The 18,023-nt window shown below is 30.3% G+C and overlaps 1 protein-coding gene and 12 non-coding genes across 16 annotated transcripts in view; all 13 read left to right on the plus strand.

Moving 5' to 3' along the window:
- Pkcdelta (Protein kinase C delta) overlaps positions 1 to 18,020 on the plus strand; it is a 45,692-nt gene extending 27,672 nt beyond the window's left edge. For 2 of the 4 annotated variants that reach the window (XM_064066192.1, XM_064066193.1), the window contains exons 2-7: positions 7,476 to 7,876; positions 7,937 to 8,091; positions 16,989 to 17,127; positions 17,174 to 17,362; positions 17,404 to 17,544; positions 17,591 to 18,020. In XM_064066192.1, coding sequence (XP_063922262.1) covers positions 7,476 to 7,876; positions 7,937 to 8,091; positions 16,989 to 17,127; positions 17,174 to 17,362; positions 17,404 to 17,544; positions 17,591 to 17,740 — 1,175 coding nt within the window. In that variant the 3' untranslated portion in view covers positions 17,741 to 18,020. The remainder of the gene's footprint in view (positions 1 to 7,475; positions 7,877 to 7,936; positions 8,092 to 16,988; positions 17,128 to 17,173; positions 17,363 to 17,403; positions 17,545 to 17,590) is intronic. The other 2 variants (XM_064066195.1, XM_064066194.1) reach the window with 2 other exon arrangements.
- Trnaa-agc (transfer RNA alanine (anticodon AGC)) lies at positions 79 to 151 on the plus strand. Its single transcript has one exon. It is a non-coding gene; the product is annotated as a tRNA-Ala (tRNA).
- Positions 229 to 301, plus strand: Trnaa-agc (transfer RNA alanine (anticodon AGC)). Its single transcript has one exon. It is a non-coding gene; the product is annotated as a tRNA-Ala (tRNA).
- Trnaa-agc (transfer RNA alanine (anticodon AGC)) lies at positions 687 to 759 on the plus strand. The gene has a single exon. It is a non-coding gene; the product is annotated as a tRNA-Ala (tRNA).
- Trnaa-agc (transfer RNA alanine (anticodon AGC)) lies at positions 842 to 914 on the plus strand. The gene has a single exon. It is a non-coding gene; the product is annotated as a tRNA-Ala (tRNA).
- Positions 992 to 1,064, plus strand: Trnaa-agc (transfer RNA alanine (anticodon AGC)). Its single transcript has one exon. It is a non-coding gene; the product is annotated as a tRNA-Ala (tRNA).
- Positions 1,146 to 1,218, plus strand: Trnaa-agc (transfer RNA alanine (anticodon AGC)). The gene has a single exon. It is a non-coding gene; the product is annotated as a tRNA-Ala (tRNA).
- Positions 1,296 to 1,368, plus strand: Trnaa-agc (transfer RNA alanine (anticodon AGC)). The gene has a single exon. It is a non-coding gene; the product is annotated as a tRNA-Ala (tRNA).
- Trnaa-agc (transfer RNA alanine (anticodon AGC)) lies at positions 1,450 to 1,522 on the plus strand. The gene has a single exon. It is a non-coding gene; the product is annotated as a tRNA-Ala (tRNA).
- Trnaa-agc (transfer RNA alanine (anticodon AGC)) lies at positions 1,600 to 1,672 on the plus strand. Its single transcript has one exon. It is a non-coding gene; the product is annotated as a tRNA-Ala (tRNA).
- On the plus strand, positions 1,754 to 1,826 carry Trnaa-agc (transfer RNA alanine (anticodon AGC)). The gene has a single exon. It is a non-coding gene; the product is annotated as a tRNA-Ala (tRNA).
- Positions 1,904 to 1,976, plus strand: Trnaa-agc (transfer RNA alanine (anticodon AGC)). The gene has a single exon. It is a non-coding gene; the product is annotated as a tRNA-Ala (tRNA).
- On the plus strand, positions 3,828 to 3,900 carry Trnaa-agc (transfer RNA alanine (anticodon AGC)). The gene has a single exon. It is a non-coding gene; the product is annotated as a tRNA-Ala (tRNA).
- Positions 18,021 to 18,023: the final 3 nt, after the last annotated feature.

Raw genomic sequence — 18,023 nt, forward strand, 5'->3', positions numbered from 1 at the left:
TTTTTTAATTTTTTTTATGGAACTTGGAAAGTAGGTCCAATGCACGAAACTTGTTTCTGTAGCCACTGATAAAAAACAGGGGGCGTAGCTCAGATGGTAGAGCGCTCGCTTAGCATGCGAGAGGTACCGGGATCGATGCCCGGCGCCTCCACTTACTTTTTTAAATTTTTTCTGGATTTTAGAAAGTAGGTTCAAAGTGCTGTATTTTTGTAACATTGATAAGCAACAGGGGGCGTAGCTCAGATGGTAGAGCGCTCGCTTAGCATGCGAGAGGTACCGGGATCGATGCCCGGCGCCTCCACAATTTTTTAATTTTTTTTATGGATTTTGGAAAGTAGGTCCAATGTACGAAACTTGTTGCTGTAGCCACTGATAAAAAACAGGGGGCGTAGCTCAGATGGTAGAGCGCTCGCTTAGCATGCGAGAGGTACCGGGATCGAGGCCCGGCGCCTCCACTTACATTTTTAATTTTTTTCTGGATTTTAGAAAGTAGGTCCAAAGTGCTGTATTTTTGTAACATTGATAAGCAACAGGGGGCGTAGCTCAGATGGTAGAGCGCTCGCTTAGCATGTGAGAGGTACCGGGATCGATACCCGGTGCCTCCACAATTTTTTAATTTTTTTTATGGATTTTGGAAAGTAGGTCCAATGAACGAAACTTGTTTCTGTAGCCACTGATAAAAAACAGGGGGCGTAGCTCAGATGGTAGAGCGCTCGCTTAGCATGCGAGAGGTACCGGGATCGATGCCCGGCGCCTCCACAATTTTTTTAATTTTTTTTATGGAACTTGGAAAGTAGGTCCAATGCACGAAACTTGTTTCTGTAGCCACTGATAAAAAACAGGGGGCGTAGCTCAGATGGTAGAGCGCTCGCTTAGCATGCGAGAGGTACCGGGATCGATGCCCGGCGCCTCCACTTACTTTTTTAAATTTTTTCTGGATTTTAGAAAGTAGGTTCAAAGTGCTGTATTTTTGTAACATTGATAAGCAACAGGGGGCGTAGCTCAGATGGTAGAGCGCTCGCTTAGCATGCGAGAGGTACCGGGATCGATACCCGGCGCCTCCACAATTTTTTAATTTTTTTTATGGATTTTGGAAAGTAGGTCCAATGAACGAAACTTGTTTCTGTAGCCACTGATAAAAAACAGGGGGCGTAGCTCAGATGGTAGAGCGCTCGCTTAGCATGCGAGAGGTACCGGGATCGATGCCCGGCGCCTCCACTTATTTTTTTAATTTTTTTCTGGATTTTAGAAAGTAGGTCCAAAGTGCTGTATTTTTGTAACATTGATAAGCAACAGGGGGCGTAGCTCAGATGGTAGAGCGCTCGCTTAGCATGCGAGAGGTACCGGGATCGATACCCGGCGCCTCCACAATTTTTTAATTTTTTTTATGGATTTTGGAAAGTAGGTCCAATGAACGAAACTTGTTTCTGTAGCCACTGATAAAAAACAGGGGGCGTAGCTCAGATGGTAGAGCGCTCGCTTAGCATGCGAGAGGTACCGGGATCGATGCCCGGCGCCTCCACTTATTTTTTTAATTTTTTTCTGGATTTTAGAAAGTAGGTCCAAAGTGCTGTATTTTTGTAACATTGATAAGCAACAGGGGGCGTAGCTCAGATGGTAGAGCGCTCGCTTAGCATGCGAGAGGTACCGGGATCGATACCCGGCGCCTCCACAATTTTTTAATTTTTTTTATGGATTTTGGAAAGTAGGTCCAATGAACGAAACTTGTTTCTGTAGCCACTGATAAAAAACAGGGGGCGTAGCTCAGATGGTAGAGCGCTCGCTTAGCATGCGAGAGGTACCGGGATCGATGCCCGGCGCCTCCACTTATTTTTTTAATTTTTTTCTGGATTTTAGAAAGTAGGTCCAAAGTGCTGTATTTTTGTAACATTGATAAGCAACAGGGGGCGTAGCTCAGATGGTAGAGCGCTCGCTTAGCATGCGAGAGGTACCGGGATCGATACCCGGCGCCTCCACAATTTTTTAATTTTTTTTATGGATTTTGGAAAGTAGGTCCAATGTACGAAACTTGTGTCTGTAACCACTGATAAAAAACAGGGGGCGTAGCTTTTTTCAAATTTTTCTGGATTTTGGGTTCTAAAGATAACCATGATAAATTTTTAATCAAAATATATTTTTGACGTCATCTGAAAATTTAGAAACGTCAAAGAATTAAAAAATCGAGAATGTGAAAAAATCGAAACATCAAAAATAGAAAAATTTAAAAATTGAAAACATAAAAATCGAAAAATTGAAAAGTGGAAAAAGTAAAACGTCGAGAAATTGAAAAATGGAAAACTCGAAGATGAAGAATTTGAAAAATCGAAAAATTGAAGAATTGACAAATAGAAACATTGAAGTCGCAGTAGTATCAATGGAGAAGTTGGGAAATCGAAAAATTGAAAATTTAGAAACTTCAAAAAATTTAAAAATCAAAAAATTGAAATACTGAAAAGTGTAAAAAGTAAACAATCGAGAAATCCAGAAGTGGAAGATTCGAAAAATTGAAAAATCACGAAGATGAAACATTGAAAAACTGAAACATCGAGAAATCAAAGCGACAAATTGTAAAATCGAAGATTAAAAATTTAAAAAAATGAAAAACCGAAAAATTTAAAACCAGGAATTAGAAAAATCCGAAGATCGAGAAAATCAGAAACCTGAAAAATCGAAACATTGATTTGATGTGAAGAAATCGAAAAATGGGAAAATCAAAAACTCGATGAATGGAGTAGTTCTGAAAAATTGAAAATTTAGAAACGTCAAAAAATTTAAAATTCGAAAACCTAGAAATCGAAACATCAAAACCTTACAAAAAAATCGAAGAATTGGAGAAGTGGAAAACTCGAAGTCGAAAAATTGAAAAATTAACCTGAAAAATCGAAAAATTGAAGAACTGAAAAATTGAAACATTGATGTTAAGAAATCTAAAAATGGGAAATTCAAAAACTCGATGAATGGAGTAGTTGGGAAAAGTTGAAAATTTTGAAACGTCAAAAAATTTAATCATTCGAAAAAATTGAAATATCGAAAAACTGAAAAATCAAAAAATCGTAAGATTAAATTGAAAAGTTAAAATACCCAAAAATTGAAAAAATTAAAAATAAATCGAAACATCAAAAGCACAAAAATTGAAAAATCTGAAACATAAAAATTAAAAAGTAGAAAAAGTAAAAAATCGAGAAATCGAAGTCGAGAAATTGAAAAATCAGAAACCTGAAAAATCGAAAAATTGAAGTCTAGAAATCGAGAAACGGGGAAAACTCGATTGGAGAAGTTGGGAAAAATTGAAAATTTAGAATGGTCAAAAAATTTAAAATTCGAAAATTTGAAAAACCTGGAAATCGAAACATCAAAACAGAAAAATTGAAAAATCTTAAACAAAAAAATCGAAAAATTGAAAAGGGGAAAACTCGAAATGGAAAAATTGAAAAATCAAAAACCTGAAAAATCAAAAAATTGAAGAATTGGAAAATCGAAACATTGATTTGATGTCAAGAAATCGAAAAATGGGAAAATCAAAAACTCGATGAATGGAGTAGTTGGGAAAAGTTGAAAATTTAGAAACGTCAAAGAATTTAATCATTCGAAAAAATTGAAATATCGAAAAACTGAAAAATCAAAAAATCGTAAGGTTAAATTGAAAAGTTAAAATACCCAAAAATTGAAAAAATAAAAATAAATCGAAACATCAAAAGCACAAAAATTGAAAAATCTAAATCAAAAATTAAAAAGTAGAAAAAATAAAAAATCGAGAAATTTTTATGGAATTTGGAAAGTAGGTCCAATGGTACGAAACTTGTTTCTGTAGCCACTGATAAAAAACAGGGGGCGTAGCTCAGATGGTAGAGCGCTCGCTTAGCATGCGAGAGGTACCGGGATCGATGCCCGGCGCCTCCACTTCCTTTTTTTAAATTTTTCTGGATTTTGGGTTTTAAATATAACCATGATAAATTTTTAATCAAAATATATTTTTGACGTCATCTGAAAATTAGAAAATTTACAAAGAATTAAAAAATTGAGAATTTGAAAAAATCGAAACATCAAAAATAGAAAAATTTAAAAATTTAAAACATAAAAATCGAAAAATTAAAAAGTGGAAAAAGTAAAACGTCGAGAAATTGAAAAATGGAAAACTCGAAGTTGAAAAATTTGAAAAATCGAAGAATTGACCAATAGAAACATTGAAGTCGCAGTAGTATCAATGGAGAAGTTGGGAAATCGAAAAATTGAAAATTTAGAAACTTCAAAAAATTTAAAAATCAAAAAATTGAAATATTTGTAAAAAGTAAAAAATCGAGAAATCCAGAAGTGGAAGATTCGAAAAATTGAAAAATCTGGAAGATGAAACGTTGAAAAACTGAAACATCGAGAAATCAAAGCGACAAATTGAAAAATCGAAGATTAAAAATTTTAAAAATTGAAAAACCGAAAAATTTAAAACCAGGAATTAGAAAAATCCGAAGATCGAGAAAGCGAGACATCAAAAAACTAGAAAATCTAAAATTCATAATTCGAAAAATTGAAATATCGAAAATCTAAAAATCAAAAAATCGAGAAATCGAAATCGAAAAATTGAAAAATCAGAAACCTGAAAAATCGAAAAATCGAGAAATTGAAAAATCTTAAACAAAAAAATCGAAGAATTGGAGAAGTGGAAAACTCGAAGTCGAAAAATTGAAAAATCAAATACCTGAAAAATCGAAAAATTGAAGTCTAGAAATCGAGAGATGGGGAAAACTCGATTAAGGAGAAGTTGGGAAAAATTGAAAATTTAGAATCGTCAAAAAATTTAAAATTCGAAAATTTGAAAAACCTGGAAATCGAAACATCAAAACAGAAAAATTTAAAAATCTTAAACAAAAAAAATCGAAAAATTGAAAAGGGGAAAACTCGAAATCGAAAAATTGAAAAATCAAAAACCTGAAAAATCAAAAGATTGAAGAATTGAAAAATCGAAACATTGATTTGATGTCAAGAAATCGAAAAATGGGAAAATCAAAAACTCGATGATTGGAGTAGTTGGGAAAAATTAAAAATTTAGAAACGTCAAAGAATTTAGTCATTCAAAAAATTGAAATATGGAAAAACTGAAAAATCAAAAAATCGTAAGATTAAATTGAAAAGTTAAAATACCCAAAAATTGAAAAAATAAAAATAATTCGAAACATCAAAAGCACAAAAATTCAAAAATCTAAAACGTAAAAATTAAAAAGTAGAAAAAGTAAAAAATCGAGAAATCGAAGTCGAGAAATTGAAAAATCAGAAACCTGAAAAATCGAAAAATTGAAGTGTAGAAATCGAGAGATGGGGAAAACTCGATTAAGGAGAAGTTGGGAAAAATTGAAAATTTAGAATCGTCAAAAAATTTAAAATTCGAAAATTTGAAAAACCTGGAAATCGAAACATCAAAACAGAAAAATTGAAAAATCTTAAACAAAAAAAAATCGAAAAATTGAAAAGGGGAAAACTGGAAATCGAAAAATTGAAAAATCAAAAACCTGAAAAATCAAAAAATTGAAGAACTGAAAAATCGAAACATTGATTTGATGTCAAGAAATCGAAAAATGGGAAAATCAAAAACTCGATGAATGGAGTAGTTGGGAAAAATTGAAAATTTAGAAACGTCAAAAAATTTAATCATTCGAAAAAATTGAAACATCAAAAACCCGTAAGGTTAAATTGAAAAGTTAAAATACCCAAAAATTGAAAAATAAAAATAAATCGAAACATCAAAAGCACAAAAATTGAAAAATCTAAAACATAAAAATTAAAAAGTAGGAAAAGTAAAAAATCGAGAAATCGAAGTCGAGAAATTGAAAAATCAGAAACCTGAAAAATCGAAAAATTGAAATCTAGAAATCGGGAAACCAAACACTCGATTAATGAAGAAGTTGAAAAAAATCGAAAATTTAGAAACGTCAAAAAGTTTAAAATTCGAAAACCTGGAAATTGAAACATCAAAACCTTGAAAAATTGAAAAATCTTAAGCAAAAAAATCGAAGAATTGGAGAAGTGGAAAACTCGAAGTCGAAAAATTGAAGAATTGAAAAATCGAAACATTGAAGTCGAGAAATTGAGAAATAGAAAAATCAAAAACTCGATGAATGAAGTAGTTGAGAAAAATTTAAAAATCGAGTATTTGAAAAACCTACAAATCGAAACATCAAAACAGAAAAATTGAAAAATCTTGAACAAAAAAAATCGAAGAATTGAAAAGTGGAAAACTCGAAGTCGAAAAATTGAAAAATCAAAAACCCGATTAATGGAGAGGTTGGGAAAAATCGAAAATTTAGAAACGTTAAAAAATTTAAAATTCGAAAATTTGAAAAACCTAGAAGTTGAAACATCAAAACCTAGAAAAATTGAAAAATTGAAAAATGAAAAAATTGAACAATTGAAAAATCGAAACATTGATGTCAAGAAAAAAATTGAAAAATTGAGAATTTGAAAAACCTAGAAATCGAAACATCAAACACTAGAAAAATTGAAAAATCTGAAACAAAAATCTAAATTATGCCGAATAAATTCTACCCAAAATACATATGCAAAGTATGATGAGTTTTTTCTTGTGATTTATCACCGCATTAATATTTTTTAAATTTGTTTAAACAAGTAGCTCAAAGAAATGTATGAATCAATTTTCTCGAAAATGTAAGAATATACACATGTTTATAATAAAAATAAAATCAGAATTATAATATTCAGAACATTTTGTTCGATCGTGGTTTAATTAATTATTTTAGTCCTGTGTTTTGAGAAGACAAACTCATTCAAATCAAACTAATTTCTACATGACATTCTTTCGATGTATAAACATGAATAAAGTGGTGAAGGACAAGCGTGTTAGAGGTGGATTATTTTAAGTTCAACATGGTGAGTCATCAGAATCTGACAACGAACTGTCCGTCAGTAGCGTAACATGCACACTTCAGAAGGGGGTGCTTATTAAATTATCAAGTCAACTGAAAATGCTGGATATGTTTTATTGTACTTCAGGAACGAGGGAAGTTTTGTCGAAACAACTTCCGCTCAATTTTTTCATGAATTTTGAAAAGTAGGTCAACTGCCGAATCACTATTGTTATTTTTTGTCAGACTCATGTCAAAACTGACAAGTTAACAATGCTGCCAATAATTCAGAATTGCCAACCCAAAAATTTGCTTCAATCAAATTAAAATTGATCTTGACGCCTTAGCCATTCCAGAAAAACCGAAAAACCTTCAAAACTTCTCAATTAAACTCCACTTACTCGACGACAACGTAATTGTTGCCCCACTGACACCCAAACACCCATAAATAAACCCTAACAACACTCGCAATACCTGTCCTAGAAAAATCGCGCGTCCTAGTCCCACTTTAACATAATTAAAACCGGGTAATAACGACTTGTTTTATTTTTATTTGTCCACCTGTTAAAAAAAGCCGCGCTCTAATTACCTACTTATTCCCATTACATGATTTCTCTTTCTTAGGTTCGACCGAAACCCGAGACTCGCCCACGTCGAATCCAGCCCGAAACCCGGCTTTATCGCTGGACCCTAGCGACCTCCTGGAGGAGTTCAGCCACTCCAGCACCTACGCCGGCTTCCAGCGAAGCGGCAGAATCACACCCCCGGCCACCACCATCCCCAGATTCCGCAAGTACTGCGTGGAAGACTTCACCTTCCTCAAAGTACTGGGAAAAGGAAGCTTCGGAAAGGTGCTTCTAGCCGAGCTGAAGAACACCGAATATTATTACGCTATTAAGTGCTTGAAGAAGGACGTGGTGTTGGAGGACGACGACGTCGAGTGCACCCTCATCGAGAGAAAAGTGCTGGCGTTGGCCACCAAACACCCATACTTATGCCACTTGTTGTGCACTTTTCAGACAGAAGTATTTTCACGTTTTCGTTGCCGGATTTTCCATTTTCGTGATTTTTTTTTTTTTTTCTAGTCGCATTTGTTCTTCGTCATGGAGTACCTCAACGGCGGCGACCTCATGTTCCACATCCAGAAAGAGGGTCGTTTTCCCGAAGTCCGGGCCCGCTTTTACGGCGCCGAAATCGTGTCGGGTCTGAAATTCCTCCACAACAAAGGCATCGTTTACAGGTAATTTTAAACACAGCGCATCCCGAAAACACTGCATAAACAATCTAATTAAAGAAAATTGCATAACGTCCTGGAGCGCGTGATAAAAAATACCGTGTATTTTTACCAGATTTCTGGATGGGTTATTGCAGTTCAACGTCCCAAATTTTCGCGTTTCGACGATTACCTGTTTCCTCGTTTAATTTTAAACGATCGCGGGATAAATCGTTAATTTACGCTGATTTACGCAGATTGCGCGAATTCGTTGCAGGTTTAATGTAAGTACAAATTTCGCGTGAAATGTCTGGCAGTGCGTAATGGGCACGATTGAGATTTCGAGACGGTTTGTGGGGGCGGCGCACTCAGGTGGAGCGCCATAAATTATTTCGGCGCTTTTTGAGCGCACGTCAAGTGGGATGAGTGAAGAGCCAGGAGTATTTATTTTTGACAGGGGTATTAATCCTGAACGTGTTCACGATTAAAGTGTCACGGAGCACGTGAAGAAATGAAAAATTGTAGGAAGGTTTGGGTTTTTTTTATTTGTGAAAACTTTTAAATACTTCGACTTTTAAATTTTTCGGTTTTTCGACTTTTCGTGTTTTTGATTTTTTACTTATTCGGTTTTTGAAAATATTGCGAGTTTTTCAGTCTTACATTTTTCGATTTTTCAGTTTTTTGATTTTTCGATTTTTGGCGTTTCTAAATTTTCGATTTTTCTTTTATGTTTTGGAATTTTTCAATTTTGGGATTTTTCAAAATTTTGCTAATTTTTAAATTTTACATTTTTTAACATTTTCATTTATTCCATATTCTAATTTTTGAATTTACACTAGGAGCCTCAAAGATTCTGTAAAATTCTTTCCAAATAAAGAAGTCCACGGATCCTCAAGATTTTTTAAAAGCATTTTAAAAACAAAACATAAAAGGCTCCGAAGATTTTTTTATATTAAAAAAAAACACTAGGCACCGGCAATACTTTTTCTTTTAAACTCAAAAATTGGTCTAAAGTTATTTAGACAGATCTTCCCTCGCCTCTGAAGTAAATTATATTATCAGTACATGCTTAACTTCAGTTGTTGATGTTTATACATCGAAAGAATGAAATGAAAAATAAAAAAAATGTAACATTTACAAAGTCGTAATATTTCGAAAAATTGAATAAGTAAATTTTCGGAATTAATTTTTCAGTTTTTCGATCTTTCGATTTCTCACTTTTTCGGTTTATCGGTTTTTTTAAGATAAAATTTTTCAATTTTGAATTTTCCCATTTTTAGATTCTAAATTTTTTAATTTTTCATTTTCTCAATTTTAATGTATTTTTTCATTTTTGGACTTTTCGATTTTTCGTCTTTCCGATTTCCCAATTTTTCGAAATTTCAATGTTTATTAGTTTTTGAATTTTTCAATTTTGGAATTTTTCAATATAATTTTGGTTAGTAAATTTTTCAATCTTTTGACCTTTCATGTTTTTGATTTTTTACGTATTCGATTGTCAAAATATTACGACTTTTTAAATCTTACATTTTTCGATTTTTCGGTTTTTTGTTTTTTCGATTTGTTGGTGTTTTGAATACTCGATTTTTTTTGAATTTTAAAATTTTAGATTTTTCACTTTTTTATTGTTTCGATTTCTCAGTCTTTGGCTTTTTTCTTTCTCGTTGTCAGATTTTTCGGTTTTTCAAATTTTCGGAATTCATTTTTCAGTTTTTCCATGCTTCGACTTTTCACTTTTTCGGTTTATTGCTTTTTTTAAGATAAAAAAAATAATTTTGAATTGTCTCATTTTTCGGTTTTTAGCCACTTCTAGTTCTCAATTTTTCGTTTTTTCGACTTCTCGATCTTCTGATGTGTCGATTTCACAATTTTTCAATTGCAATTTCTCAATTTCTCAGTTTTTCGATAATTCATCTTTTCGATTTTCCGATTTTCCAATTTGTCAACGTTTCAGTTTTGGGATTTATGTATTTAAAATTTTCGAATTTTTAATTTTTGAATTTTTGGCTTTTAAAAATTTTTGGATTTTTTGATTTTTTTCAATTTTTGGACTTTTTGATTTTTCATGTTTATTAGTTATTGGATTTTCAAATTTTGGAATTTTTCAATACGGATTTTGGTTTTTAAATTTTTCGTTCTTTTGACCTTTCATGTTTTTGATTTTTTACTTATTTGATTGTCAAAATATTGCGAGTTTTAAAAATCTTACATTTTTCGATTTTTCAGTTTTTTGTTTTTTCGATTTGTTGATGTTTTGAATACTCGATTTTTTTTGAATTTTTGAATTTTTGGGTTTTCCACTTTTTTATTGTTTCGATTTTTATTTTCTTTGGCTTTTTTCCTTCTCGTTTTCAGATTTTTCGGTTTTTCAAATTTTCTGAATTCATTTTTCAGTTTTTCCATGCTTCGACTTTTCACTTTTTCGGTTTATCGATTTTTTTAAGATACAATTTTTCAATTTTGAATTTTCCCATTTTTCGGTTTTTAGCCGCTTCTATTTATAAATTTTTCGATTTTTCAACTTCTCGATCTTTTGGTGGTTCGATTTCATCATTTTTCAGTTTCGATTTCTCAATTTCTCAGTTTTTCGATAATTTATCTTTTCGATTTCTCCGATTTTCCAATTTGTCAACGTTTCAGTTTTGGGATTTATGTATTTAAAATTTTCGAATTTTCAATTTTTGAATTTTTGGCTTTTCAAAATTTTTGGATTTTTCGATTTTTTTCAATTTTTCGACTTTTTGATTTTTCGTCTTTCCGGTTTCTCGATTTTTCAAATTTTCAACGTTTATTAAGTTTTGGGATTTTTCAATTTTTCTATTTTTCAAGTTTTCAATTTTTGGCGTTTCTAAATTTTTGGAGTTTTCGATTTCTCAGTTTTTCGACTTTTCGTCTTTCCGATTTCTCGATTTTTTTTAAATTTTCAATGTTCATTAAGTTTTGGAATAATTCCATTTTAGAATTTCCCAATTTGATGTATTTCGATTTTTAAATTTTTCGAGTTTTCTAGTTTTCAATTTTTGGCGTTTCTAAATTTTTGGATTTTTCGATTTCTCAGTTTTTCGACATTTTAATTTTTCGTCATTTTAATTTTTCGTCTTTTCGATTTCGCCGTTTTTCAAACGTTCAATGTTTATGTATTAAGTTTTAGCATATTTCAGTTTTGGGATTTTTCAATATGAATTTTGATTTTCAAATTTTTCGATTTTTCAATATTTCAATTTTTGGCGTTTCTAAATTTTTGGATTTTTCGATTTCTCCATTTTTCGACTTTATTGATTTTTAGTCTTTCCGATTTCGCGATTTTCCAAATTTTCATTGTTTATTAAGTTTTGGGATTTTCCAATTTTGGGATTTTTCAATATGTATTTCCATTTTAAAATTTTTCGATTTTTAAATTTTTGTCGTTTCTAAATTTTTAGATTTTTCAATTTTTGTCGTTCCTAAATTTTTGAATTTTTCGATTTTTCAATATTTCGACTTTTTGATTTTTCGTTTTTCCAATTTCGCGATTTTTCAAATTTTCAATGTTTGTTAAGTTTTGGGATTCTTCAATTTTGGGTTTTTTTAATATGTATTTCGATTTATGGATTTTTCGATTTCTCAATTTTTCGACTTTTTCATTTTTCGTCTTTCCGATTTCGCGATTTTTCAAATTTTCAACGTTTATGTTTTTAGAATTTTCAATTTTGGGATTTTTCAAGACGTTTTTCGATTTCTAAATTTTTCGATTTTTCAATTTTGGGCGTTAATTTTTTGGATTTTTCGATTTGTCAGTTTATCGACTTTTTGATTTTTCGTCTTTTCGATTTCGCAATTTGTCAAATTTTCAATGTTTATTAAGTTTTGAGATTTTTCGACTTTGTCTTTTTGATTTTTTACTTATACAATTTTTCAAAAATTTTTGATTGTTCGTTTTTTTAAATTTTAGATTTTTCACTTGTTTGTTATTTTTGAATTTTTGGCTTTTCCAAGTTTTTGGATTTTTCGATTTTTTCAATTTTTCGACTTTTTGATTTTTCATCTTTCCGATTTCTCTATTTTCAAGTTTTCAATGTTTATTAAGTTTTGGGATTTTTTCAAAATTTTTGGATTTTTCGATTTCTCAATTTTTCGTCTTTCCGATTTCGCGATTTTTCAAATTTTCATTTTTATTAACTTTTGGGATTTTTCAATATGTATTTCCATTTTTCAATTTTTCTATTTTTCAAGTTTTCAATTTTTGGCGTTCTAAATTTTTGGATTTTTCGATTTCTCAATTTTTCGACTTTTTGATTTTTCGTCATTTTAATTTTTCGTCTTTCCGATTTCGGGACTTTTCAAATATTTATTAAGTTTCGGAAATTTTCAATATGGATTTCGATTTTTCAATTTTTCAATTTTTGGCGTTTCTAAATTTTTCGATTTTTCAATTTCACAATTTTTCGACTTTTTGATTTTTCGTCTTTCCGATTTCCTGATTTTTCAAATTTCCAATGTTTATTAAGTTTTGGGATTTTTGAGTTTTAGGATTTTTCAATATGTATTTCGATTTATAAATTTTTCGTTTTTTCAAATTTTAAATTTTTGGCGTTTCTAAAATTTTGGATTTTTCCATTTTTCAATTTTTCGACCTTTTGATTTCTCATCTTTCCGATTTCGCGATTTTTCAAATTTTCAATGTTTATTAAGTTTTGGGATTTTTCAACATTTATTTTGATTTTGAAATTTTTGCCGTTTCTAAATTTTTGGATTTTTTGATTTTCCAATTTGTCGACTTTTTGATTTTTCGTCTTTCTGATTTCGGGATTTTCCAAGTTTTCAATGCTTATTAAGTTTTGGGAATTTTCAATATGGATTTCGATTCTTAAATTTTTCAATTTTTGGCGTTTCTAAATTTTTCGATTTTTCGATTTCACAATTTTTCGACTTTTTGATTTTTCGTCTCCGATTTCCCGATTTTTCAAATTTTCAATGTTTATTAAGTTTTGGGTTATTTCAATTTTAGGATTTTTCAATATGTATTTCGATTTTTAAATTTTTCGTTTTTTCAAATTCTAAATTTTTGGATTTTTCGATTTTTCAATTTTTCGACTTTTTGATTTCTCATCTTTCCGATTTCGCGATTTTTCAAATTTTCAATGTTTATTAAGTTTTGGTATTTTTCAATATTTATTTCGATTTTGAAATTTTTGGCGTTTCTAAATTTTTGGATTTTTTGATTTCCCAATTTTTCGACTTTTTGATTTTTCGTCTTTCCGATTTCGGGATTTTTCAAATTTTCAATATTTATTAAGTTTTGGAAATTATCAATATGGATTTCGATTTTTCAATTTTTCAATTTTTGGCGTTTCTAAATTTTTCGATTTTTCAGTTTCACAATTTTTCGACTTTTTGATTTTTCGTCTTTCCGATCTCCTGATTTTTCAAATTTTCAATGTTTATTAAGTTTTGGGATTTTTCAGTTTTAGGATTTTTCAATATGTATTTCGATTTTTAAATTTTTCGTTTTTTCAAATTTTAAATTTTTGGCGTTTCTAAATTTTTGGATTTTTCGATTTTTCAATTTTTCAATTTTTGGCGTTTCTAAATTTTTCGATTTTTCAGTTTCACAATTTTTCGACTTTTTGATTTTTCGTCTTTCCGATCTCCTGATTTTTCAAATTTTCAATGTTTATTAAGTTTTGGGATTTTTCAGTTTTAGGATTTTTCAATATGTATTTCGATTTTTAAATTTTTCGTTTTTTCAAATTTTAAATTTTTGGCGTTTCTAAATTTTTTGATTTTTTGATTTTCCAATTTGTCGACTTTTTGATTTTTCGTCTTTCCGATTTCGCAATTTTTCAAATTTTCAATGTTTATTAAGTTTTTAGAATTCCCAATTTTGGGATTTTTCAATACGTTTTTCGATTTTTCAATTTTGGGCGTTAATTTTTTGGATTTTTCGATTTGTCAGTTTTTCGACTTTTTGATTTTTCGTCTTTTCGATTTCGCAATTTGTCAAATTTTCAATGTTTATTAAGTTTTGAGATTTTTCAATTTTGAGATTTTTCAATATGTATTTCGATTTTTAAATTTTTCGATTTTTCGACTTTGTCTTTTTGATTTTTTACTTATACAATTTTTCAAAATATTGCGACTTTTTAAATCTTAAATTTTTGATTGTTCGTTTTTTAAAATTTTTCATTTTTCGAATTTTTAAATTTTAGATTTTTCGAATTTTTAAATTTTAGATTTTTCACTTGTTTGTTATTTTTGAATTTTTGGCTTTTCTAAATTTTTGGATTTTTCGATTTTTTTCAATTTTTCGACTTTTTGATTTTTCATCTTTCCAATTTCTCTATTTTTCAAGTTTTCAATGTTTATTAAGTTTTGGGATTTTTTCTAAATTTTTGGATTTTTCGATTTCTCAATTTTTCGTCTTTCCGATTTCGCGATTTTTCAAATGTTCATTGTTTATTAAGTTTTGGGATTTTTCAGTTTTGGGATTTTTCAATATGTATGTCGATTTTTAAATTTTTTGATTTTTCAAGTTTTCAATTTTTGGCGTTTCTAAATTTTTCGATTTCACAATTTTTCGACTTATTGATTTTTCGTCTTTCCGATTTCCCAATTTTTCAAATTTTCAGTGTTTATTAAGTTTTGGGGTTTTTCAATATTTATTTCGATTTTTAAATTTTTGGCGTTTCTAAATTATTGGATTTTTTGATTTCCCAATTTTTCGACTTTTCGTCTTTCCGATTTAGCGATTTTCTAAATTTTCAATGTTTATTAAGTTTTGAAAATTTTCAATGTGGATTTCGATTTTTAAATTTTTCGATTTTTCAGATTTTCGACTTTTTGATTTTTCGTCTTTCCCATTTCGCGATTTTTCAAATTTTCAATGTTTATTAAGTTTTGGGATTTTTTTCTAAATTTTTGGATTTTTCGATTTCTTAATTTTTCGTCTTTCCGACTTCGCGATTTTTCAAATTTTCATTGTTTATTAAGTTTTGGGATTTTTCAGTTTTGAGATTTTTCAATATGTATGTCGATTTTTAAATTTTTCGATTTTTCAAGTTTTCAATTTTTGGCGTTTTTAAATTTTTCGATTTCACAATTTTTCGACTTTTTGATTTTTCGTCTTTCCGATTTCCCGATTTTTCAAATTTTCAATGTTTATTAAGTTTTGGGTTATTTCAATTTTAGGATTTTTCAATATGTATTTCGATTTATAAATTTTTCGTTTTTTCAAATTTTAAATTTTTGGCGTTTCTAAATTTTTGGATTTTTCGATTTTTCAATTTTTCGACCTTTTGATTTCTCATCTTTCCGATTTCGCGATTTTTCAAATTTTCAATGTTTATTAAGTTTTGGGATTTTTCAACATTTATTTTGATTTTGAAATTTTTGCCGTTTCTAAATTTTTGGATTTTTTGATTTTCCAATTTTTCGACTTTTTGATTTTTCGTCTTTCCGATTTCGGAACTTTTCAAATATTTATTAAGTTTTGGAAATTTTCAATATGGATTTTGATTTTTCAATTTTTCAATTTTTGGCGTTTCTAAATTTTTCGATTTTTCAATTTCACAATTTTTCGACTTTTTGATTTTTCGTCTTTCCGATTTCCCGATTTTTCAAATTTTCAATGTTTATTAAGTTTTGGGATTTTTCAGTTTTAGGATTTTTCAATATGTATTTCGATTTTTAAATTTTTCGATTTTTCAAATTCTAAATTTTTGGATTTTTCGATTTTTCAATTTTTCAAGTTTTTGATTTCTCATCTTTCCGATTTCGCGAGTTTTCAAATTTTCAACGTTTATTAAGTTTTGGGGTTTTTCAATATTTATTTCGATTTTTAAATTTTTGACGTTTCTAAATTATTGGATTTTTTGATTTCCCAATTTTTCGACTTTTTGATTTTTCGTCTTTCCGATTTAGCGATTTTCGAAATTTTCAATGTTTATTAAGTTTTGGAAATTTTCAATATGGATTTCGATTTTTCAATTTTTCAATTTTTGGCGTTTCTAAATTTTTCGATTTTTCAATTTCACAATTTTTCGACTTTTTGATGTTTCGTCTTTCCGATTTCCCGATTTTTCAAATTTTCAATGTTTATTAAGTTTTGGGATTTTTCAGTTTTAGGATTTTTCAATATTTATTTCGATTTTGAAATTTTTGGCGTTTCTAAATTTTTGGATTTTTTGATTTCCCAATTTTTCGACTTTTTGATTTTTCGTCTTTCCGATTCCGGGATTTTTCAAATTTTCAATATTTATTAAGTTTTGGAAATTTTCAATATGGATTTCGATTTTTAAATTTTTCGATTTTTCAAATTTTAAATTTTTGGATTTTTCGATTTTTCAATTTTTCGACTTTTTGATTTTTCGTCTTTCCGATTTCGCAATTTTTCAAATTTTCAATGTTTATTAAGTTTTGGGAATTTTCAATTTTGGGATTTTTCAATATGTATTTTGATTTCTAAATTTTTCAATTTTTGGCGTTTCTAAATTTTTTGATGTTTCGATTTCTCAATTTTTCGTCTTTCCGATTTCGCGATTTTTCAAATTTTCATTGTTTATTAAGTTTTGGGATTTTTCCAATTTTGGGATTTTTCAATAAGTATTTTGATCTTTAAATTTTTAGATTTTTCAATTTTTCAATTTCAATCGCTTCCTCTGTTTTGAGGAGACAATTTGCTGCGTGCTTAATTGTCGCATTCTTTCGATGTATAAACATAAACAACTGAAGTTAAGCATGTACCGATAACATATTTTTACTTCAGATGCGAGGGAAGATTTATCTAAATATGTAACTTTGGACCAATTTTTTGCGTTTAAAAGAAAAAATCCAAAAATCTAAAAATTAAAATATAGAATAGATGAAAATGTTGAAAACTGAAATAGATAGAAAAAGAAGCTTTGGGTTTGCCGCCTTGTTGAAATAAGGAATATAATCTCTTCCAGAGACCTCAAACTCGACAACATCCTCCTGGACTTCGACGGCCACGTCCGAATCGCGGACTTCGGGATGTGCAAACTCCAAATCTTCCTCGACCGAATGGCAGACACCTTCTGCGGAACCCCCGACTACATGGCCCCCGAGGTACTTCCACCCTTTAACCCCCCCTCCACTAACCCTCAACTTCCAGATCATCAAAGGCCAGCACTACAACCAGTGCGTGGACTGGTGGTCCTTCGGGGTCCTCCTCTACGAAATGTTAATCGGGCAATCCCCCTTCAGCGGGTGCGACGAAGACGAGCTCTTCTGGTCCATCTGCAACGAAAAACCCGTCATACCCAGGTACCTGACGGCCGAAGCCAGCGCCGTTGTCCTACTGGTAAAAACGCGAAAAAGTATGAACGCTTAATGGGTTTGTAGTTTCTAGAGAAAGACGGCAACAAGAGGCTGGGTAACCGGTTTTGTCCGGCTGGAGATATCCAGGATCAACCGTTCTTCCAACCCATCCTGTGGGATCGGTTAGAAACCAGGATGTTGGAGCCTCCATTTAAACCAAATTTGGTAAGTTGGGTGAGGATGGGTTCGGTTTGTGATTGGTTTGTTTTAGCAACATCCGCTGGATACGCAATATTTCGATAAAACTTTTACTGTGGAGAAGGCGAAGCTCACGCCCATTGAGCAGAATATTTTACAGTCGATGGATCAGACTCAGTTCCAAGGGTTTAGTTACACGAATCCGAATGCTACGGACAAATGAGAGTTAGATTAAGAATTGGGAGATTCGAGTCGTCTCGTTAAGAGACAAGTGATTGGATGATTAATGTTCCTGTGGCTATAGTTGGTCCTGTAGATATTTTCAGGATGAAAGAAAATGATTTAGATCTGGGCGATGTTCGGTGATAGACTTTCACTTTATTTATTTTGTTATTTTTATTTATTGTGTCTCCTCTTTTTACACCGTGAGTATATTTTGTATATGAGGATTTGTATATATTTACTATGATAGATATATCTGTGCCACGTTTAGAAAACTCGTGTTT

The sequence above is a fragment of the Zophobas morio genome, unplaced genomic scaffold, assembly GCF_036711695.1.
Source record: "Zophobas morio isolate AGI-343-1 ecotype UQ-CSIRO unplaced genomic scaffold, CSIRO_AGI_Zmor_V1 ptg000026l, whole genome shotgun sequence".
Classification (NCBI taxonomy): Eukaryota; Metazoa; Arthropoda; class Insecta; order Coleoptera; family Tenebrionidae; genus Zophobas; species Zophobas morio.